Source organism: Sphaerodactylus townsendi, linkage group LG02, assembly GCF_021028975.2.
Source record: "Sphaerodactylus townsendi isolate TG3544 linkage group LG02, MPM_Stown_v2.3, whole genome shotgun sequence".
NCBI classification, from domain to species: Eukaryota; Metazoa; Chordata; class Lepidosauria; order Squamata; family Sphaerodactylidae; genus Sphaerodactylus; species Sphaerodactylus townsendi.
Genome location: NC_059426.1, coordinates 99,062,818 through 99,087,447, shown reverse-complemented (window position 1 = coordinate 99,087,447; position 24,630 = coordinate 99,062,818). Strand labels below are relative to the sequence as shown.

General features: G+C 40.3%; 1 protein-coding gene across 3 annotated transcripts in view; it reads left to right on the top strand.

The window, feature by feature from the left end:
* Positions 1-24,630, top strand: part of ANO3 (anoctamin 3) — a 163,434-nt gene that overhangs the window by 51,867 nt on the left and 86,937 nt on the right. For all 3 annotated transcript variants that reach the window (XM_048486772.1, XM_048486771.1, XM_048486770.1), the window contains exons 2-5: positions 5,622-5,831; positions 7,429-7,500; positions 15,137-15,193; positions 17,751-17,902. In XM_048486772.1, the coding sequence (XP_048342729.1) occupies positions 5,622-5,831; positions 7,429-7,500; positions 15,137-15,193; positions 17,751-17,902 (491 nt within the window). The remainder of the gene's footprint in view (positions 1-5,621; positions 5,832-7,428; positions 7,501-15,136; positions 15,194-17,750; positions 17,903-24,630) is intronic.

The window sequence follows — 24,630 nt, the reverse complement described above, 5'->3', positions numbered from 1 at the left end:
AATACCAAAAGAGTATACTTAAAAAAATAAAAATATTGAATTTATTATAGGAACTATAGGATAGAGTAAATAGTTTCCTAATCTAGTCTAACTAATATATAGATACAGGACCTGCTGCATCCTTCCCTCATGGTTACAAGATAGAGAAGAGTATGTATGCCTGCAAGTGGAGGTGTGTAAAGGAGAAAGGAGGTTTTCTGAGAACAGCAATCTACATATCAAAGGGCTCATGTCAAAGAAGTAGAGAAAGGATGCCCAGTGCCTTGACCCCTCTTATCTCTTTGACTCTCTAGACAAGTCCCCCTTTGAAGTCTGAGGTTAAGAGACAGTGCAAAATCCTTCACTTGGAACACATGCTCTGTTTTTTTATGTGAACTCTTTTCAAAGACTACAAAGATGGGTGGGGGGTGTTCTACAAAGGAGCCTTCTTTTAATCACAAAGTCAGTCATCAAGGTAAAAGTTCGTCCTCCTGAACACAAAACTACAATGAAAATGTTCTAAGTGTACTTGTCCAGTTTTGAGGTTACCATTGAATGGATTCTTATTGTAACACTCTAATCATTTTGCTCTCCAGTGTGTTTCATTTATACTGCTGCAGAACATTAGTATAGTAATACCATAGCAGAATGAATACTATTTTTTCCATTAGCAATTCCCCTCTCATGAAAAGCTTCTAGATTCATAAATTATGAGGTATGACCATAGCCACTGACAAGCAGATAAATTAAGTTGCTTTTAAACAGATAAATGTTGTAAGAAGTCACTCCTGTCACATTTCATGTATGTTTTGCTTAATGGAGCTGGACTTCCTGGTTCACTTGAAGTAATATACACATTTGACAAACAGGATTTGATATAAACTCACCATAACTATGAATGCAAAGCATTTGATGAAAAAGTGTTCATGTTAACTTGCTGGTACAATTTAGCCACACCAGTTTGCAATTTTTATACATTTTCACCTTCGACATAATAAAAAATAAATTATTGATTCAGGGCATTGTATTTATAGGGCATCATCTGTTCATGTCCTACCTCTTTCACAGGGTTCTGAATGTTCTGCAACAGAAATGTATTGTCAGTTAACAGAGTATATTGAGCAGGTTAGTGCTAGATTGCAATTTCAGCTAGGGATGTATACATAAAAAAATTACTCTGCCCCCTACTTACTGTTTAAAGCCCTTTTCATATGATTGCTCAGACATTGTGCCTGTATGTGTGTACATTTGTTTATTAATAATAACCAACATAATTTTACTTTATGAATGAAACTGAGGACCATTACCTAGACAAATATGTGCTTTGTATCATTCATTCAGTTGTAGGAGTGGATGTTTTGTAAACCCAAACTAAAAAAAATCAGTTTGGTCACCACCTTAAAAAAAGAGAAAGTGCCTCTCCCTCCCTCACTTAACTGCAGTCCCTCACTTAACTGTGCACACCACCTCTGAAGTCTACATGGACTTTGGAGTAGAGCCCACAGTTCAGCACTGGGTCTGGGCAGACCAAGCCCTCAGTAGAATGCTGGTCTCAGTCTGACTGGGTTCAACTTTTAATTGTGGACTTCAGAGGTGAATACTGCAGTTTAAAGTTGGCCCCAGCCAGAACAAGACCAGTGTTCAACTCTGTTACTGCCTCTGAAGTCCACATGAGTCTCAAAAGCAGAAAGCAAGTTCAGCTTTCTACTACTTACTGTTTCCCAGACCCACAGGGAGTCTGCAGGCAGGTGTACTTGGACTTGGGTTTAATAAGCTGAATATTTTTGGGGAAAGCTAATGCGCAATATTGGCTTTTATGGGTTTTTCAAGAATTTTGAAAAATACTGATTTTTTTGTCCACCCCTATTTAGCTGTACTTGCATTGACTATAGAAATTATTCAATCACATACTAAAACCAATAACGTGTATTGTAATTTGGGATTAAGAATATTACGAACATGGGAGCTGCTAATTCAAGTGGTTTTTTCTTTTCTTTTTACACTTTTGAGATCAACTAACAGTTCGATAAAATGGCTGGAACCAAGTCATTTTAGCACCCAAAGTGACACTGAATTCTCCTGCTTCCCCATTCCCATTGAATCCTGAAAAGCTTATCACAGTCCTGCTGCTTGTGGGCAGGGACTTTCAGGAACATCATGGAGAGGGAAATGGGAGTTTGCAGCGGGAGAGACAGAGTTAGTATCAGGGCTCCTTTGTCCATTAAAGGATATGCCTTTAGGAAATTCAAACAACCTTTGAATTAATCTCAGAATGAAGAAATACATAGATTCTTAATCAGATTCTTAATTATAGTCCCACTGAGATCAAGGTTGCATAGGCAAAGAAACATCTGTGAGGTGGAATGGGGTAGAAACATGATCAGATTGTGAGATGAAAATGTGAACAGCAGAATGTGATAGAGTCAGAAACACAAGTAAGAGAGCATATGGGTTCTATTGATGATTTTTGAGGGCAGCATTAGAAGGTAACCATGGAAAGACACTGGAATTTGTGGAAGAGAGAACTGGATGTTTATTCACGAAAGAGGAATAAGGGGAGATCACAGGCGTCCCTCCCATGGGGGGGGGGCAAAAACTGCAGGTCCATTTGTGGGATTTTTTGTATTTTCAGTGTTTTTCCATTTTTGGCCCACTGAGGGTGCAGTTTTTAGGCTAGCAGCACCAAAATTTCAGAGATTTTTTGGGAGACTCTCCTAATGACATCACCTAGGTTTGGTGAGGTTTGGTTTAGGGAGTCCAAAGTTATGTTTCCAATGGGAGCTAATAGGAGATGGGGGCTAGAAGGAGGAGGAGGAGGAGGAGGAGGAGGAGGAGGTGGTGGTGGTGGTGGTGGTGGTGGTGGTATTACACTGGCTTTTGATTACTACACTTGATCACAGAAACCAGAAGGTCAAAGTCAACCAGGTGTCTTCTCAGCAGAAGCATAGTGGGCAGAAATGGCACCAGGGGCAAAAGTGCCCCCCATACAAACACACACACCACACACACCCATGCCCTGTGGTAGCTATGCCCCCTGTGCCCCACTTACCTGAGCTAGCAGTGGTCCCAGGAAGCCTGGCAGGGTGGGGCCAAGGGGTGTTCAGTTGCAGCCTCCATTGGGCCTGGCGGGGCCGGGCCAAGGGGCACTCTGCAGTGGCCCCACTAGGCCACTTCTTTAGCCTCTGCTGGCTGAAGGAGAAGCTTGGCAGGGCCAAGGCTGGCTGAGAGGGGAGGGGTGTGAGGCGATTTTGGACCCCTCCCCAATGGGTTCCATCTTCTCCTCCCCCACACCAACTTGGACAAGCTGAGCCAGCGCGGGTGAGGAGGAGTGTGGGGCGATTTTATTCCTCCCTCACATGACAGGATGGCATGTACCTGGGAACATGTGACTCTGCTTCTCAGGCAATGAAGCTTTTGTCATCTTGAAGCCACTGCTGTAACAAGCTTATTAAGGAACAAACTTTAATATGCACAATCTCTAACACAGTCTCAAGCACAGATCTTTATAACAGTTACTACAATGAAACAGTAAACTTCCATACAACACAGAACAACCACTAGAACCAGTGGTGGGATTCAAATAATTTAACAACAGGTTTCGGTGGTGGGATTCAAATAACAGCTGGTTGTGTACAAGCACCATTTTAACAACTGGTTCTGCTAAAGTGGTGCGAACCTATTGAATCCCACCACTGACTAGAGCCAATATAGAACCAAGCACCACCCACTGGTAGTAATGGTTATATATAACACAGTTCACTTGACCATGTTACAGACAGATTCTAATACCCGCCAAGCCTGCATTTTATCTTCTTAAAAGGACAACACAGTTGCCCAAAAGGACATACAACTTTTAAAATATGTATTAAAAAATAAATGTAAAAATAATGTAAAATTTACAAAATGTAAAAAATTTTTAAAAAGTAAATGTAAAAAAAGTAAAAAAATTAAAAATAAATGTAAAAACACCCCATGAGAACTATCCAGTAGGCACCAAAATATAAGAAAATTATTACAGTAATACTGGTCACATTTTCAAGTTTGTTTAAGTTTTAGAACAATATTTTCAACTTTGTAACATAAAATATCAGGAAACTTCCTAGACCTATTTAAGAAAATATTGTTTGAACACAAAAAATATGTCTGTGCCATGGCCAATAACACCTATACAAAAATATGCGTGTGCCATGGCCAATAATACTTGTACAACTAGAAGGAGAAGAGGAGGAAGAATTTGGCTTTATATCTCACCTTTCTCTCCTGTAAGGAGACTCATGGCAGGTTACAAGCTCCTTTCCCTTCCTCTCCTTACAACAGACACCATGTGAGATAGATGGGGCTGAAAGAATTTTGAAGAATTGTGACTAGTCCAAGGTCACCCAGCAGGAATGAAGTAATGGGTCTGCCGCTCTGTGTAGGATTAGGGAATCAAATCTGTTTCTTCAAATTAGAGTTCATCTGCTCTTAACCACTACACCATGGAAGTCCAAAAGTTGTAGCTATTATGGTATGAAAACTTTTTTGATCCAGTGAAATTCTGAATAAGAAAAATGTATTGCAACTATTATGATCCTATGAGAATCAATAATAGTAAGACTATTTTCTGGAAATCAGTCTGTTTCTATTCACTGGAAATAATTTTATAGTACCATTTGTCAAAACAATTGCTACTTCAACTGACAACTTGAGCTGAAATGTAATTTAGTACTTTAGAAAAAAAATTACTGTTAACTGGACTGGCACAAAACCATATGAACAGTTTTGAACTTTTAAGCATATTTCATTTTTTAAAAATATAACTGTAAAGTTAAAGCAAGGACTACTAAATCACTTGGCAATCTTTCCAGTAAAGAAAGCAAGTAGCACAATCATAGCAAGTAGCACATTTTGGAAAGTATAATTTTTGACTACTGTAAAAGATCAGCAGCTTCAGCTGCATTTTCAAGGATTTCTTCTGTATCTCATGATGAGAGGTTGATGAATTTGCTTAATATCCTTTTGCAAGGCACGTATCCACAAAGAATTGTAAAAACAATCTTTAAAAAGCATCATGGTGACAACTCTGTGAAAACTATTTTCTCCCTCTAGTACACTGAACAAAAAAAAAATCAGCACCAGAAGAATTCTGCAGGTTTACAGAAAAATCAGGAGCTAAAACTAGAAAACAAACAAAAATGGGAGAAAAAAATACCCACCCACCCCCAACTGAAGAAGACAAATTCCAGTAGACATTCATCTAACTCTACTGGCCTGCAGAATAGGTGAGACGGAGCAGAAGGCATGTGGGCTTTCAGCTCCTAGCCACCTCATCCATTGGCCAGCACAGAAATGTTAATGCATTATCAATTTCCATCTTGTAGAGAGGGTTGATGGGAGTGGGGGAAGAATATTTAAAGAAGGACTTTGAAATAGACTTGAGAACTATAAATTGGAGGAAATCCTGATTATTGTAAAATCATTAACCATAATTTGCCTAACCATGACATCTTGGAAATCTGTGGTTAGACGGATCTAAAAAGGGGTGGGGGTGGGGGGAAGAGTTCACTCACAGTTGGGGAAGTAAGAAAGAGAAGAGCTGACATAAGATGCCTGATATATTTAGCCCCTTAATTAATATCTTTTCATCTTTTTTTGTGTTCTAGGTATGAATACTAGCAAGAGTGAAACTGTAAAAGAGCCCCCTTTAAAGCCTTCCAGACGATCCTTGCCATGCCTTGCTCAAAGCCAAACACACCCTCACAGCCTCAGCAAGCATTCCTCATTTCTTCAACCAAATCGAGTACAACCTCAGCCTCAGCAACCTGTGAGTGCAGGAGCATCGATGACAGGTATCGATGTAGTGTCAGAACGAGGTGAGTGTTTGCCTCTTTCTCAATTAGTTTCTGTTATGAAGCTGGGTAGTAATTAATACACCCCCAAACTAAGTACATGCCTTGCTAGAATAACATTGTCTTAACTAATCTAAATTTGAAAACTTATAGCAGTCAGTATAATGGGAAAACATATTTGGCTGTTGTTTGGATGTCTGATGCGTGTCTGGTTTAGGACTAAAATAGAATGTTGCCATCAAAGATAACCTTTGAAGCTATATCCCCTAATGAAGCTCATGCAAAATGTGTAGGGTTGTATAAATAAATAAATTCCCTAAAGTATCTTTTTTTTAACTTTTCCTTCATTTTGCTTGGTGAGGCCCTCATCTTCTTTAAAAAAAAGATTAACACCTGCATTGGAGCAAACTTTTGTAGCACATTCTGGCACTTAGGCTGGCAGCATTGAAGTCTTAGGATGGCAACAAGTTCCATATGGTTTCTTTACAGTGTGTATGCTCTGTAATCAGAGAAAGAGAAAAAGATAAAAACATTGAGAAACTGACTGAGTAACTGGCCAACTAACAAAGGCCAAACCAGAAGTAAAATAGCAGTGGTAAGAAAAGCTATGAAATCTTCCTATATGAGAGATCAGTGATAAGGATCATTACTAAGCTATCTCTCAATCTCTTTAATATATAAGTAGCTATGCTCCTTTCCCATTCTTGCTGCTCTTGTTCATAAAAATAAAAATAAAAGGAAGACAACATCTTGTTTACCTGTTAAGAGATTTGGGAGATCGGGAGACCTATCTCTAAACAAAAAAAATGAGTATATTATAAAAGGAACATCAGGTCGGGGCCAGAGCTAAAAAGGTTCTGGCTCTGGTCTAGGACAACTGGGTCTTCGGGCCAGGGATCACCACCAAGATGTTATTTGCCAAGTATAATGGCTTTTGGGGGGGGGGTATATTTGAGGATGCAGTCTCATAGGTATGATGGTCCTGGACTATTTAGGGCACTGGAACCCTAACTTGATTTAGTACTCCACCTGCAGCTAGTGCAGCTGATGGAGCACAGGATGGATATGAGCTGTCATTGGCATCCCACTCAGGACCCAGACCACTGCATTCTGCACCAGCTGAAGTTTCCAGAGCGGTCTCAATTGTAGCCCTGTACAAAGCAAGTTACAGAATTCTAGCCTAGAAGTGACCGTTGCATGGATCTCTGTGGCTAGGTCAGGGCAAGACAGGTAGGGTACCAGTTGTTCAGCTTGGCATAGATGAAAAAAATGCCAGACTGCCCACAACTGTGATCTAAGCGTCCATAGAAAGGAAAGCATCCATGATCATGCCCAGGCTTCTTCAGTGTCAGTTGCATCCTGGTGTCAGAAGCTAGTATCTAACCCCACCTTCCCTGGCCCAGCCATAGGATCGCTGTCTTTGCCAGATTTAATTTCAGCCTGCTCTGTTTCATCCATACTAACTTGGCTTCTAAGCAACTGGCCAGTATATCTGGGGTGGTAGTTGACTGGCCACTCATCAGCAGATACAGCTGGGTGTCATCAGAATGCTAACAAAATAAACAAGATTTTTGTAATGTAAGTTAATGACTTTCATGAACATTTTAATTTTTTTCCCCAGCTAAAGTAATGGAAGTACTGGAAAACAATCTACTCAAGTTGTCTAATACAGAATACAGTGATCCATTTGTGGGTGAGTTTTCTTGCTTAGATATATTCTCTAGTAATTGCTAAAAACTGCTGTCTGACACTGGGCAACCTACAGGTGAAACAGTAAAATTATTAGTTACCAAAGGGCCAACTGCCAACAAGATAAGGATTTCTGCATACTCAGAAGCCATTGAATGTTGAAGGCATTTAAGTGTTAGTTGGTGGGGGGGGGGGGGATGGAAAACAGAAGAAGTGGAGAAGGCCTGCTTGAACCCCTAGAAGTTTAGACTATTTTGAGGGAGAAGAGAAATTATGGTTGGACATGTGTATCCTGTGGCATATATCCCCTAATTTTAATTCCTCCCTTCCTTAATTCTTCCATTCAGGTGCTACAAACTTAGAAGGGATCTTAACACTTTACTGCTAAAAATGTATTGGAGGGACGAGAGAAAATTCTGAAAATTGTGGATACTGTAACAGTTTTTAAAATTATATTGGAATAGGAATGGGCTGAAATTAGTATTGGAAGATCTATGCCAAATCCCAATCTATTTGAATAATCCCCCTCCCTTTCTTCATACGCACAATCTTCTCCCATACATTATGCTGTGATGATGTTTACAGAACAAGAGATCTCAGCTTCAGGGTTTACAAATTAACATGGGTCCTATCAAGGGGACTCGAAAATACACCAGAAAATAAAATCCCTCTATGACAATGCAAGGACATAAGAATACTGAACTCCACCGCTAGATAATATTTTCCTGCTTAGCTGTCACTATTGTAGGTAACTTCAGGATAGTGACTTACTACAGAGAAATAAGTGAGAAGGATACTAACTCTGGAGTTCAGTATCTCATGCTATTGCCTTAAGGAAAAAAATGGCTATCCCAATCAATGACCACTCCCTTCCCTTGTGGGCTCCCAATATACTCAATAATAAATTGATGTGAGGTGAGTGACATTAGCCAAATTGCATCAGGTACAATTTATATAGAATTGGTAAGGAATAAAGTTCATCATCTTATGTAGTCTTATGTGCAGTCCCGCTTGGAAGAATTGCAAGCTTTTTCAGGCATTCCTGTAGCCATAGAGGGTTCCCTCCCCCTCCCAGCCATCTTCCTACCCATGAAATGGTCACATGGTTGGAGGGAAAGGGATCAATCCTTTCAGTTCTCTTTTTGCCGCTGCAATGAGAGGACATCCTTTTTAGTGTTCTTGTGAGTGGTCTAGTCAATTCTTCTTTTTCTGACTTTGACAATGGAAAAAGAAGGGTTCCTCTTTATTTGAAAAGTGGGGTGAAGATGGCAAAGAAGGACAGAGATCTTGACAGTTATTCCTCGGTGAACGATATATCCTGGTTTTGTTCAAGGCCTTTGCCCAACTAACTCCAAAGGCTCACCATGTCAGGGCGTCAAGGCTTAAGACAATTTTGCACAAGTGGTCCTTGGCCCCAGATCATGCATTTACTCATGGGGTAAGTTTTCAAAAAAACCTTAGTCATATCAATGCTAACTGCACAGCTTTCCACTTTGAGCCTTGGGGATAGGGCTTTTTCCTTGCCCCCTGCTTCTAAGGTCAAGAAGACTGCCCAGCTGATGGAAAGGGACCATGGCGCCCCTGCCCAAAATAAATTAAGGTGGCCTCATGGTTCCAAATCTTCCTCACACTGGAGCAAATTACCATCTTTCCCTCGAGGATTCAGCCCTGGGCAGGTCAGATTGGAATGACATCAGTATCCCACATTTTCATCAGCAAGGATGACTCTTGGAAATCGCTCATCCAAGGCCACAGCTCTTCTTCACATTCAGAGGCCCATTTGTCAACTAGTGCACCCTCACCTCTGAGGCATCTGAATTCTTTATCAGATGAGTTATTCAGGGTTCTGGTTCCCCCAGATGCCAGGAGCCTTCTTCTCAAAGAGTCACACCATGGGATTCTTAGACCTGACCATGTGATTCACCAACTGTCATCAGTTGTGTTGGCACCAAAGATGTCTGACACTGGGATGTAATCAAGATGCAACCCATTCCTGCCATCAAAGGCAGAACTCTTCCACTTGTTAGGGGATCTTGTGTTACCCAGGAGATTGCAGTCATTTGTCACTCAGCCATCATTCCTCATCTTCTCAGAGTCAATCAGAGGCTTGCTTGAAGGATCAATGCTATCAGCAGAGTTTAAAGCGGAGCTACTCTGGTAAGAGGAGAAGGTCTAGTAGTCTTCTTGCATTCACTGCAGCCTTCTACCACTCTGGAAAAGAATACTCTCCACGCAAGATGTTCTTTCCATATGAAGGTTTTACATTAGCAATGGCCATTCTCAACATTTGTTTGGTATACAGCTGAATGTCTTCAGAAGGTGACAGTACTGGTTCGTCTATCACCTTGCTGTCTAGGGACATCCCCAGTTCTTCTGGATTCCCATCTCCAAAATTCTCCTGTACAGAACTGTCATCCAGAGCTGACAGAGGTGATTCATGACTGTTCATACCCTTCAGTTCCAACAAAACACGGCTAGGCCTCCAAGGCATACTGCCCTGCCTTGGATCTGAAGAAGGGACTCCCACTGACTTCGGTTCCAACATGGTTTGCACCAACTTTGCCACCTACTGCTAGAAAACACTAAACACTGGACCTGCAGGAAAGAAAAGCAACTGTGGTTGGGAAAACAGTGCTACAGTCTGTATTTGTTTAACCTGTTGTTGTATGTTGAGTTCAATTTTTTTAAAAAAAAATGTTTAGAACTCATCCCACCTCCATGATGTGTGTACCTTGCTTGAATCCCAATGTATGGATTGCACAGAAGACTGAAGATGAAGACAGGGGTGCACTTACCTGTAATTGATGTTCATCCAGGTCTTCTGTGCAGACACACATTCCCTCCTGCCTGCCCACTGTGAGTTCTGCGAAGGTGATTCTTGTGGCAGCTCAAGTGGAACTGGGAGAAAGGCCATTGGTCTTGTTCTGTTAGGAGGGAACATGGGCATGCAACCAACAGCGGTTAGAGCACCCTCTAGAATTAAAGCTTGAGAACTTTCACCATGGCATGACTTGCACAGAACTTTCACATGCCATGACTTGCACAGTATGAGGAGGAGGCAACCACAGGAATAGCACAGGAATAGCCCCACAGGAATGGCATGAGGAAGCAATCATTCAAACCTACTCCCTTCCATCAGTAGAAATTTTCCACTGTGTATGGAAATTTCCAATTTGTGTATCTTCACCTCCACTCTTTAATGTCAGCTGCTGCAGGCAGCAATGTGGATCACACAATGCCATGATGCAGCAAGTAGTATATTTACAGAAGAACAGAGAGGAAGTACACATTTGCAAATAACCCTTAGACTCTCAGAATGAGTAACCTGCCAGATGTATAGTTACAACTGCAGCTACAGAGTTTATATAACTCTAATTCAACAAAACAGGCTACGTAGGCAACTTTTCTATTCAAGCATTAGCCTCTCGTCCTCAATATGTTCTGTTCCACTATCAGAAGACCTATTAAGTGAGTTTTGTTCTTAAGGAGCACTTAACGATGGACTGCTGAATGAAAAAATAGGAATGACACAGCTGCAATCAGTGCTAGAATGCTGATGGAGCTTACATAACACAAATGATTAATGAGTTTTATTTCTTCAGTGATCTACTATGAACTATCCCAGGAGGACATTGAAGATGGATCTGAATTAAGTGACTGATGTAAATATTTAATCATGTAGCTTCAAGTAAGGGCACATGAAAGGAAAATCATATACTATGTATGAAAGAAGGCAGGAAAGCAACAGACTCTGAAGCCTTTAATGTAAATGGCAAAATGCCAGTAAATCTTCAGACCTATTATAAAATTGACTGCTATTTTTAGAACGATAAAGGGCTTTGAATGAATGTGGATTACAATCTCGCCTCATGGATATAGATGAAAATAGCTATAATAATCAGATGTTTGGAGGAAATATACCTACAAATCCATTCCATGGGAGCATCTGAATTATTCAGCTCATCAAAGAATGGGGCACAAACAGCACTTTATTTATACTAGGACTGTAGTGATAGGGTACTACTTGCTGCACAGCCTGCCTGACAAGGTTGATAGCTCCCTGATTTTAGGCAGTAGAAATTGGAAGAATATTGTGCTCCAAGTAGAACACAAATATAGCTAGAAGTCTGTGTTTGACTTCATGGCTGATTGATTATATTATTCATCAAATAGTGCAGCCTTGTAGCAGTTGTAATAGCCCAGACTAGTCTGATCTCATCAGAATATGGAAGCTCATTAGAGTCAGTATTTGGATGGGAAAACAGTATGGAAGACTGGGGATGTTATGCAGAGCATGAGAATGACAAGCCACCTCTGCTCATCTCTTGCCATGAAAACCATGTGAGGTGGAACTTCATGGAGTTACCATGAGTCATTTGTGACATGGTGACACACTGTAGCTTTAATTCTACCTTGCAATGGTTGCAGAAATTATATCTTGTATTTGTTTGTTTGTTTGTTTGTTTGGATAGTTATGCTGTACTTTTCTCCAAATGGTGACTAAAACATTCTCCCCTCATCCTTTTTATCCTCCAGACAACTCTAGATTAGGCTGAGGGAGACTGGTTTGTCCAAGGCCACTGAGGCCCCTTCTGCACAGCAAAAGTATAACAGGTTGCAGTCGGGATAAAGTAATCCATTTTCCTGTTTTTGCGTTCACATGCATCCATGTGAACCCATGGATTGGAGCCCACAGAAACAATCTGGGTTGCTGTCGTGCCTTCTCACGGAGGTGCATCTATTTTTTTATTTACCCCCACCAATGCATAGCTATGCAAATATGCACAAATGAACCCCACACAGTTTTGCTGATGTCTCGTGATATGACCATGTGCACCTGGGTAGCTACGCAGCTGTAAGCCATGACATTTTTAAAAAAGGAAAATGAAGGCAAATAAAACACCTCCTGCCCGGCTGTTCACTCATGAGCAGCTGCAACCTGGGATTTTTGAAAGACTCACTAATAGTGCAATCCCCCCCCCCCCAAAAAAAAATGTTTGGAGGAAATAGCACAGGGAAGACTAATTTTATTTTATTTATTTATTTATTTATTTATTTATTTATTCGGCTTTTATACCGCCCGATCCCCGAAGGGCTCCGGGCGGTGAACAGCAAGGATTCAGAGACAACAGGAGCAAAACACATATACAATATAAAGACATAAGCTCCATCTCATGTCAGCACTAAAATAACCTTCATACAGAGGGGGAATCTGTATGAAGTTCCATTTGAAATGGAAAGGTTAGCAACAAAGTTGAATCCAATGTTGTTGGAAGATTTGGGCTAGGAGGACAACGTGAAACAGGAGAGTGACTCATAGAATTCTGTGAAGACAATCATTTGTTCATTGCAAACATATTTCAGGCAACTGAACAGATTATTGTATATCTGGACATCTTTGGATGATCAATATACAAATCAATAGATTACATAACTGGAAACAAAAACGCTTTTTTCTGCTGAAACAAAACCAAAAGCTGGTTATAGTATAGACCATGAATGAAAAAAACTAAATAAAACTGAAGTAAAACACCAAAACATTCATAGTGCCAACGTACAATCGAAACAATATTTCTGAAGAGTTAAGAGGTCAAACCCTGGAGGTGGACAATTGGAGGAATGTGACACAAAGAAGTAGAGGGACTAGGGAGCATTCTTTGAGCTTAAAGCTACAAAATCAATTTGAAATTCTCTTTCTTCTCAGTGAGGATAAGAACAGGAACTGGAGTAACAGTCAGACCTCAGAAAATGTGCAAGCGATAGAATGTTCAGCCCATAGAATGGCTCCTCAGAGGAGACGTGCAGTCATGGTTGGGAACTCACTTCTGAGGGGAACAGAAGCAGCAATTTGCAGACCTGACAAGATGCTGTGTATGCTGTCTCCCTGGGGCAAAAATCCGTGATGTCACTGAGAAGCTGACCAGACTTGTTAAGTCCACTGACATTAACCCTTCCTTTTGATCAGTGTGGGAACAAATGGCACAGCAAGATGAAGCTTTTGGGACATCAGAAGGAATTTTGAGGCTCTGGGAAGGAAGTTGAAGGATCTGGATGTGCATGTTGTCAATTTCATCTCTACTCCTGGATGAAGGACCCATGGAGAGAAAGAAGATTAGTGGAGGTGAACAACTGGCTTCACCAGAATCAATTTGGGTCCTTGGACCATGGTCTGTGGTTTAATGAAGAAGGATTGCTGGCAGGGGATGGGTTGCACCTCATGCCTGTAGGTAGAAACATCTTTGCCAGGAGTCTCACAAACCTGATTAGAAGGGCTTTAAACTGAGTTATGTGTGAGAGGGAGACACTATTCAAACAGATAGGAGTTCATCACGTGATGGTGATGATTGTCCAAAGGTTATAGAGAGAACTGAGTGAATAGGTCAAGAAGCCAACAGTGGGAGGGAAAACACCTTAAAGAAGCAGCCAGAGGAAATGTACCATGGCCTTCGATGTCTCTACACTAATGCACAGAGTATGGGAAATAAACATTATGAACACAAACTCTTAACGCTACAAAACAAATATGATATTATTTATTTTTATTTATTTATTTAATTTATTATTTAGTTTTCTATACCGCCCTATCTCCAGGGGGCTCTGGGCGGTGTACAACATAAAATTCCATCATAATTACAAGCAAACAAAAGGTGCAAAGACTAAATACCAGTAAATAGTTTACACATCATATAGGCTTCGACAATTATAAATTGGGATCATTGAATCCCTTTAAAATTCCCTTAAAAACAGTGGTTAATTCAATGAGAGGTGTCCAGCGAGACCCATTTTTAAAGCCCTCCCCAAGAGGGAGGGAACGGCAGGTCCCATAGATGGTAAGGGACCCCTAATATGGTGGAGCAAACAAGAGGGGGCACTTCACTCAGCAGCTGGTCTCTCCAAAGGCCCGGTGGAACAATTCGGTCTTACAGGCTCTGCGGAACTCACCGAGATTCCTCAGGGCCCAGACAGCTGGAGGGAGAGTGTTCCACCAGGCTGGGGCCAGAACCGTAAAGGCCCTGGCCCGCGTGGAGGCCAACCGCAACATTGAGGGGTCGGAAACCACCAGCAAATTGGCCTCTGCTGAACGCAGACGCCGAGCAGTGACGTATGGGGTAATGTGGTCCTGAAGGTATGAGGGTCCCAGGTTGTGTAAGGCCTTAAAGGTCAACACCCACATCTTGAAGACAATTCGGAACTCGACTGGAAGCCAATGGAAGCCAATGGATTATAGGGATCACTGAAATCTGGTGGAATAATGATTGGAACATAATAATTGCAGGGTATAACCTACTTCAGAGAAACAGATCAAACAGATCAAATAGGAAAGGAGGAGGAGAAGCATTATAAGTAAAAGATTATTACAGCTATGAGCAGGTCCTTGACTTAAATCCTGCAAGCCAGATTGAGAGCATTTGGGTAAAAAAATAAGGGGGAGAGAAACAACACTGATCAAATTGTAGGGGTTTATTATAGACCCCCATGCCAGTCCAAAGAGATGGATGATTCATTCTTGGAACAGATGACCAAACTTTCAGAAAGGAAAGAAGTAGTAGTAATGGGATATTTCAATTATCCTGATATTTGTTGGGAGTCAAACTCTTCCACGACAATCAGGTCCAACAAATTTCTCACTTGCCTTGCAGACAATTTCATGATCCAGAAGGTGGAAGAAGCAACAAGGGGAATGGCCAAGGACGTAGGTAAGGAGGGGGGTTCCTGGGTTCAAACCCTCCATTTCTGAAGCTCCGCCCCCAATTGTGGTTTTTTGTATTTTAGTGTTTTTCCAGTTTGTGGCCAACAGGGGGCACAGTCTTTAGGCTAGCAGCACCAAAATTTCAGGGATTTTTCAGGAGACTCTCCTGATAATACCACCCAGGCTTGGTGAGGTTTGGTTCAGGGGGTCCAAAGTTATGGATTCCCAAAGGGGGTGCCCCATCCCCCATTGTTTCCAATGGGAGCTAATAGAAGATGGGGCTACACTTTTGAGGGTCCATAACTTTGGACCCCCTGAACCAAACTTCACCAAACATGGGTGGTATCATCAGGAGAGTCTCCTAAAGATACCCTGAAAGTTTGGTGCTGCTAGCTTAACAATTGCACCCCTGACAGCAGGCCTCGCCCAAATTTTCCCAGATTCTCCTTTTAAAGGGAGAACTGGGGACCCCAGATTCTCCCTTTAAGGTGGATTTAAAAGAAGAATCTGGGCTCCCTAGTTTAAACACCATTGAAAGTGATGCTGTTTGCAGGTGGATTCCAGCATTACAGCAGCAGCCCATGGGGGGCCCCACCACAAAACTCAGATTTTGCACCAGGCTCCATTTTCCCTAGCTATGCCTCTGCCCGGAGGGGAGGGCAGAAGGGACTGCCAGCTGCTGCCCTTAAGCCCAGTCATGGGAGGGGGCGGGCAGGTAGGGCAGAGGAGTCTGCTGTCCCTGGCCTCAACGCTCTTGGGTGCACAGTGGGACTTTAGTGCAGTTTCCACATGTTTCTCTGTTTACATGCAAGGAGGCATTCACTGGATATACTAAAACAAATGAACAATGGAATGGACCTGGATACAATGGAAGCCATGAATGACAATTGACTTGCAAGAGCTCCATTGGGATACATTACAACACACAAAATTTGCAATCAAACCATGGAAAGGATTTAAAGAAACATACCCTAGGTCTCGAATGACACCACTAGGAGTAGAATGACGCTCTGGAACTGGAATTGATCCTCAGGAACAAGAATGATGGTCTCTGGGACAATATAAACTACTCTGGGACTGGAATGACAAATCCTAGACAGCCTCCAGCCTCCAGGGGCTGTCATTGTACTCTGATGGCAGTCATTCTAATTCCTGAGCATTTTGTCAGGGTTCCCGGACCAGGGTTCTACCCTAGAGGCTGTTAACCACTGAGGGCTAGGACAGATTTCTTGTATTTTCTTGTAATTTATTCCACATTACTTTTATGTGTTGTACATGGCTACTTTATGTGCAGTAATATTAGGATTGCCAGCTTCAGATTGGGGAACTATTGGAGATTTGGGATTGGAGCCAGCAGAAAAGAGGAATGTCAGTGGGATACAATGCCATTGAGTTCACCTCCAAAGCATTCATTTTCTCCAGGGGAACTGTCCTCTGTAGTCCTGTGACAAGCTGTAATTCTGGGAGATCCCGATGTCCCACCTAGAGTCTGGCATCCCTATATAGTCTATTTCAATGGAGTCGATGCGCACCAGTTGGCATTTGTGGTTCCCATTATATCCAATGGGGCTTCAGACCTCTCCCATTGTTCCCAATAGGAATGCCCATAATGGCAAACCAACAGAAAGTGATGGGATGGGAATGTAAGAAGGAAGCCACTTTTAGTTGTGAAAGGAAACAAACAAGCCAACAACAATGAATGATGGCAAATTCAGAGTTTTCAGTGGAAAGATAAGAATTTTTTATTGTGAGCCAGTCTGTAAGAGTAGAAAAATCCATATTTTTTGGCCTCTTGTAACTAGCATGGTGTGAATATTAAAACTTAGCTCATAATTTTATCCTTCATATTATTTTGGTTGCTTGAGTTTGCTTATTCCAAAGCCCAGGTGGGTTGAATCCAGACTTAATTTTCTAATTGCATAATGGAACTTTCCTGCTTTCACCTTCCACTATATTCTGCTGATCTTCATGAAATGCTGCTCCAGGGGGATAGAAAACCCTCAAGAAAGTTATGGGCCTGAGGCTGGAAAAGGAAGTCAATGGAAATTGCCAGTTTAGTCTGAATCCAACCACATATTCTGACTATACCTTTCAATAATATCCCATCTCCAACTGAGAGGAGAGAGTACATGTGTGTGTGAAGAATGGTCAGCTTACTGAGGCATCCAAAATGGATGTTATATAAAAGAAAATGTTAAGATTTTGCCCAGAAGACTCCTGGTTGCCCTTCTGGCATTCCCTTTTTATTTTTATTTTTGTTACCTGCTTTATTTATAGCACCTGAACAAATTTAACAGCTGAAGGATGCCAGCTTTCTACTTGAATAGCTTTGGTAACAGAAAGCAGGTTTTTTAAATCACTTTAAATTATTTTTAAAAAATTATTTGTGACCTATGGTATATATTAGAATTGGTTTAAAAATAGTGTTTGAGAGTGAGACTGAAAGAATAATTGACAAACTACATGAAGACAGTTAATTAAGGGAATTGTTTTGAATCAGTGCTAAAATATCTCCATAGTAATATCAAATGAGTCCTTCTGATTTTTTGTGCTTTCCTTCTCAGGAAGAGAGAAGAGACACATAGGAAGAGAGAAAGACACATATACAGATGATTCAGAACATGGGAATTATGATTCTCGAACAGATCAGTCACTGCTTATTCAAAGTACACCTACAAGACAAAAAACAGAATCTCGGACTAAGTCATCTCTGAAGGTAATAAGTAATAAAATTTTGTTGTTAAATGTTTTTTCTGATGTACATCTGTTTTTCTGATGTTTCATTGTTTATCTTAAAATGCGTATAACAATACATTATAGAACTATAAGGCAGAGGAATGAGTAAACCATAATCATGTGATGCTAAATTATATTATATTATATTATATTATATTATATTATTATATTATATTATATTATATTATATTATATTATATTATATTATATTATATTATATTATATTATATTATATTATATTATATTGTTAGTTAGTTAGTTAGTTAGTTAGTTAGTTAGTTAGTTAGTTAGTTAGTTAGTTAGTTAGTTAGTTAGTTTTTTATACCGCTCCATCCCCGAGGGGCAGTATAAATGAAGTGTTAGTGTAAAGTACCAGAGTTATAATTCACACATAATGATGGTTCTTACAAGTAGGAATGTTGCAATCTTCACCATAATAAAATTCATCAGGCATACATATCTCATTGGATGAGAAGTGACTATTGTGAGCCCATCCTGGGATTACAGCTGTCTGGGGGTGGGCAGGAGGCCCTTCCCTGGACTCCTCCATGGCCCTGAGCCTGCCACATGCGCCCTGCCAGACTCACCAGGACAGGGTGTGTGCATGGACTGCCACTGGAGTGAGGGTGGTCTGGCTGACTCCTTGGGTCCTGGGAGCCCTACAAGGGCATGCAACAGTGGCGGGACCCAGACTCAGGGCTTTGCGGCAGCAGGGAAGCCCTGGGACATGACTAGTGGTGGGATTCAAAAATTTTAACAATGTATTCCATGGTGTTCTCCATGGTGGTCTCCATGGTATTCCAGGGTGGTCTCCCATCCACTAACCAAGACCAGCCGTGCTTAGCTGTTCAGATCTGATGAAGTAAGGTTAGGCTGGGTCATACAGGTTACCCACTCATATAAACCTACTGTCAAGGTCCTGTTCTCAACTTCCTCCAAAATCTTGGATTAGAGAAAAAGGACTGAAGTAATATAATACTCAGGCCAACTTTAAAAACTATCACTTCAAAAACAAACAATCAAAACACGGTCTTTGGATTGCTCAAAAATATATATAATCGCAGAATAACCACTTGACATGAATGCAGAGACTGCAAATATAGCAACCTTACACATTTATTTACCTGGTATTGGGGGAAAACTCTAGGTTGGAGGGAGTGATTTGCAGGAATCTTTTATTTTATCAATTAGAACACTAATTAATGACATCTCACACCTCAGCTTTTCAAGCACTATTTTCAATCTTCCACTCCAGCCTTATACCCTTTAACATCACTTGAGAAGAATATAGGTGCATGAATTAAATCAACAGTGTGATTCTAAGCAAATCAGTATTCCCTGGGTAACTGATGGCAGGTAACACTGCAGATACATGGCTTCCTTTTTAGATGTCTTTGCATTTCTTCTTATGATAACTACTACACAAGTACTGTGCAAACAGGACACACTAGCAGTTCAACCATACATTACATCAATCCATTCAATTTATAGGCTGCCTTTCCCCTTATGGGCTGAGGGCAGCTTCCAACAATAAAATCCAAAAACCATAAACATTCTGCTTGAAACACGGCACTGTTGATTTTGATGGACGAATAATGCCAAAGATATACCACATAAACTCATCAGATCATTCATCACAGAGGGAGGGGAAGGAAACAATAGAAGTGAGAAGGAGGGAGAGGGAGGTCTGCTGGATGAACACCATTGCTGCCTCAACTATTAGCCTACTGTCACAAATATTACACCAACTCACTGAGTATCATTTCAATAATATCTTTCTATCACAAATGATAATTTCAAAAAGTTCAAAAATAATTCCGCTGGTAAATACACTGGTCAAGTATGGCTATAAAACCTCTAGATTAGGTTTTTATTTCGGCAGTCCTTCGTCAAGCCAATCTGAAATGTACAAATACAAGTATCAAAATATAAAACTCTGTCTAATCCTTTCATTTTCATATAATTAACAAAAACCCAGAGAACCCTCCCACATGCACTTACAATTGTTGTACAAAGTATTTTCTTTCCTTGCTCCTCTAGGAGCACAACTGAATGTATTTGTAAAATAATATTTCTGTAAAAAAAACTAAACACTTTGAGTTAGATTTTATTAATATTAGTAAAAAAAAATAGATTAGCAAGAAAAGGTTGTCCTTTTGAGTAACTTTGTTCTGCTGCCCCCCCGCCCCCCCAAGACAGGTGAAATAATGTTTTTTTCCTGTGGCCTCCTGAGGCAGCTTCCACTTTTACATTTATATTTTACCAGTTCCTTAGAAAGTTACCATTACGTTCCACCTTGATTATATTCAGCACCCACTAAATAAATTGGGATCTGAGTCATCTCATCAGATAAATGACTGTGATGTGGCATGCTTCAGCAACTGACATTATATAACCAGAGGGAAGGAATAAACAGTGGGTAGTGTGATTTTAAAGAAGAACTACTGCAGAATTAAAGCATTTTGACAGAAAACCAATAAATGGTGACTCTCTTGGAATACGGTCACAAAGAACAACTATGGCTGAAAAAAAACTATAGGGAATTGGATGTAAGAACCCACATAAAATGGCATGATCTGATAGCTGTCATATCTAGATGTAACTTTTTCGTGCATATCCTACTAATTTTGGGGTTTGAGACACAACCCCAAAATTACATCATATAAAATGGTTTTCACAAAAAATCAACCATATATCAAGACCAAAGGTCATTTCATTATAGAACAATATCCCTAAAATCGGCCTCCATCCCTTAAGACTGGAAGATGGCCAATGTCATACCAATCTTTTAAAAAAGGTCTAGGGGGGGGACCCAGGAAATTGCCAGAGACCTGAGAGGGACTTCGCTGGGGGTCACAGGACTGGGGGTCACAGGACTGGCTTATGCAGCTCTATCCAAGCCATTGTATGAAATTCAGCAGAAGTCTGATTTTGCTTGGAACAGCAGCGTGGGAAGACAGGGAGTTCCTGCCTTCTCCTCCATTCTGTTTCTACTACCTGAAATGTCTTCAAGCCATGAACTATTTGTATAACTTGGAGCTAGAGTTGCCAACTCTGTACTGAGAAAATCCTGGAGATTTGAGAATAGAGTTTGAGGAAGGTAGGGTTTGGGGTTGGAAGGAAACTAATATGAGTATAAATCCATCCTCCAAAGCAGCCCTTTTCCCTAAGAAAACTGTTAACTGTTGGGCAAAGATAAATTGTAAATCCAGGAGATTTCCTGGCCACATGTGAAGGTTGGCAATCATATCATATTTGGAGAGGCATGTGCTTGGAGGACACATACAAAATTGTGCATATTACTCCCTACTATGGACTTTTCAGCTAGTGAAAATGGTGCAAAGAAGTCAGGACCCACACATTTTTCTCATGTCACAAGTCTGAGCAGAATTGAGCATCTATTTTTTTAAAAATTACATTCCACACAATTGTTCATACTTCTTCTGGGAAAGTAAGCTGGGAAAGCTTACTTCTGGGAAAGTAAGCTGAGTCCAGAGAACTCTTATATGATTTGCAAAAAACTGTAACATGTAGTTTGGCTCTGAATATCTCAATTTCCCCTGAGGTGAATGAGCCAACATTTTTCTGTATTTAGGTAAATTTCCTGAGGTAAACTTCCTGAGGAAAGGCCTTTCTTTTCCTGTTAATGCAATTTTGATCTCATATCTACTCTTAGTACCAGTGGACATTATTTTTGTGATGCAACCTGAGTTTATTTGCCTATCCTGAATGAATGTTTCCATGTTATTTTATTTATTTATTTTAAAAACTAGCAAATTGCATTTTAGTAATTATTATAGTAAATTTCACAGGAACTTTTCATAATTTCTTGTTGGCAACATCTTTGTAAACTTTCACAATCAGGAGCCAAAATTTAATAGATGTGATCTGATTAACTTCTTAAAATTAATAATTACAGGTATTTGAAATTGCTTTTGAATTGCACAACAGCCTTGTTTTGTGAATGCATTTATCTTTCACTAGATTTCACATATTGACAATCAAAGCAGGATAGTTGGTGTTTCAAAAAAGCTGTTTCTAAAAGAGTGTAAAAAAGCAGATATCCAGGACATGATAGACTAAGCTCTGTATATTAAATTCCAAAAAAAGAAATCACCACTTCAAATTTCAGTTGGAATTAAACATGCTTGATTCATCCTGTACCCTAAAAGAACACATCTGAAACAATGCTGTTCAAACAAATTTACAAATATCAGGCTTTTTTACATACATAATCTGGTGATTTTTGTGGCCGTCTCTACGGGTATATAGTCATAAACAAACAAAAATAGAATTTCTTACACAAATAGTTAACCAATGATATTTTAACTTCTTGGGGGAGGGGGTATTTGAAACCTAACAGCCCAATCCAGATTGGGGGAGGGGGCAGAATAGCCACAGGAGGTGGCCCAGGCTCACACTGATGCATTTGCCCTCCTGGATGGCATAAGTGGTACTTATACCAGCAAAGAAGGCAAACAGGGAGGCGGATGACCCATTTCCTGCTACTGCTGCTTCCAGCGTTGTGTTGGCCTAACTTGTCTGCTGTCACAACTGGGGGTTTCCAGGAGTACTTCTGGAGACAGAGCTGATGTTAGTTGGTTCCCACCAGGTTTTGACCCCAGAAACGTCAGCATCTGGGAAGATGGACTTACACCATTCTTTTGGGTGGTATATCTCTGTTTTCCCCCATAAAAGGCTTCAGGCTGGCAGGGTGATTTTTTGTTTCTTCTGCCCCCCTGTGCTATCAGAAAGCCCTCTGGAAGTGGTGCAGTGGCACAGCAGCAGTGCCATCCCTGGCTATTTCCCAGATCAGGATTGCACTGTAAAGGTCTGCCACATGCCAACTTAAAGGTCTCCCAGATGCCAAAGAAACAGTATGATAATAGAATGATAGAGATTGATTCCCCTGAAGAAACTGGAGGGTGGATTCGATCATTATACTCTACTGAGATTGTTTCTCTCTCCAAACCTCATCTCCCAAGGCTCCTCCCCCAAGTCTCCAGGAATTTCCTAACCTGGAGCTGGCAACTATAAGGAGAGAAGAAAGAAAAAAGAGAGAGAGAGTCTGTGAAGACTTTCAGGAAAGGGAAAGAGGAAATTGCAGGAAATGATTACAAAAGGAAGTCCTTGTGGGTTTCCATTTGTAGTATTTTTCTGTTGTTATTGGTTGTATGTTTCATGAACAAGTTGTCTTAATATGTCCTTCTCCTAACCTTGTCACAAAACAGAACCAGTCAAATTCATTTATCTCCCTGTTTAGTGCAGATACTTTATAGCTATTGCTTAAATGGTCAGTAGATAAAACTGCTTTAATAATTTATTCAATACCATATTACAGCACTGCAGTAGCAAATTACTTTCAAAATAGTTAATCAGAGCCATATTAAAATAGAAGAGATATTGTTGAAGCAATGACAGTACTAATGGGTTTAAGGCATTGGGTACAAGTGAAAAATTGTCATGTAACTGCAATGGCAATTTAAACTTTTAACCACATTGTATAAAATTAAACATTCATAGTTACAAAAAAGGACATCAAAATCCATGGAGCAATTTTTTTTTGCCATAGAGTACTTTTAATATTATTTCTGATGAGTGAATAATTCATTTAGAGTTTAGTCATGCATCATTTCCCCCCTGAAGCACAACTCCAACACAGACCAGTGGGAATTTTCCCTGTGTGTGGACAGTTGAATCAAGCTCTTTTTGTTTCCAATGTGTGTAATCTATGAGTGAATGAAGCAAATCTCAGTAAAGCGTTAAGGTACAATGATTTAAGATAACAGCAGGATTCTCTTTTGGTGTAATAACACAATCAATTGTGAAAAACCTCCAGTAGGTTCGCATGCACGTGCGCACTCACCCACCCACACAAAGCAGAAAAAGATTCTTTCCAGCATTTTGAAATCTCAGGTTTAAGAAAGGATACAGCTAATCAAGAAAAAATGATTTTTTTAAATCAGTAGAACAGTTTATTTATATCTCTGGTTAAATAAGACTTATATGAAGCACTTTTGAAAAATACAAGTAAAAATTTTCAGTTGTATTGTCATTTTGTTTGGAAGGTTCTCTGAACTCCCAGTCAAATTATCAGCAGGCTTTTGAAGGAAGTGGAAAAAACTCTGCTGCACCAACACCTGCAAAGTTTTCAATTTCATCCAATCTACAGTCAAAATAAGCTATTGTTTTCCAATATGTTTCAATAAAGTCAATGAAATATTATTTGAAAAGGCTTTAAGAAAGCAACAACACTGTAACAGAGTTAGAGATCTATAAACTGTAATATGAAGGATTAAAACTGCATACCCTTTTTTAAAAAAGTTATTAGTCAAATGGTGTATCTTATATTCTAATAGTGAATTTGGCCAAATATTTGGGTCCTTAAAACTAGTGTCTGAAGCTCTGAATGGACAGGATAGCTCTTTCTGCAAACCTAAAAAGATCCCCAGGTTTGCAAAAAAAAATTTTTTTTAAATATACATTTTAAAAGTTTTTAAAAACCTGAAAATGATAAAAGAAGTATCTGCAGCTTTAAGCAGTAGATCCCTCTCAGCTTTCTAGGGGGGGGGGAACAAGGGAGGGGGAGGAAACAAGGGCCCTTTCCAGGTCTATTTTGGATTTGAGGAAGGACTCCCTGAGTGTCATAGACAGGCCCTCAGGAACCAAAGATAGTCCAGATGCAGTTCTTAATGGGTCCAAGGCAAG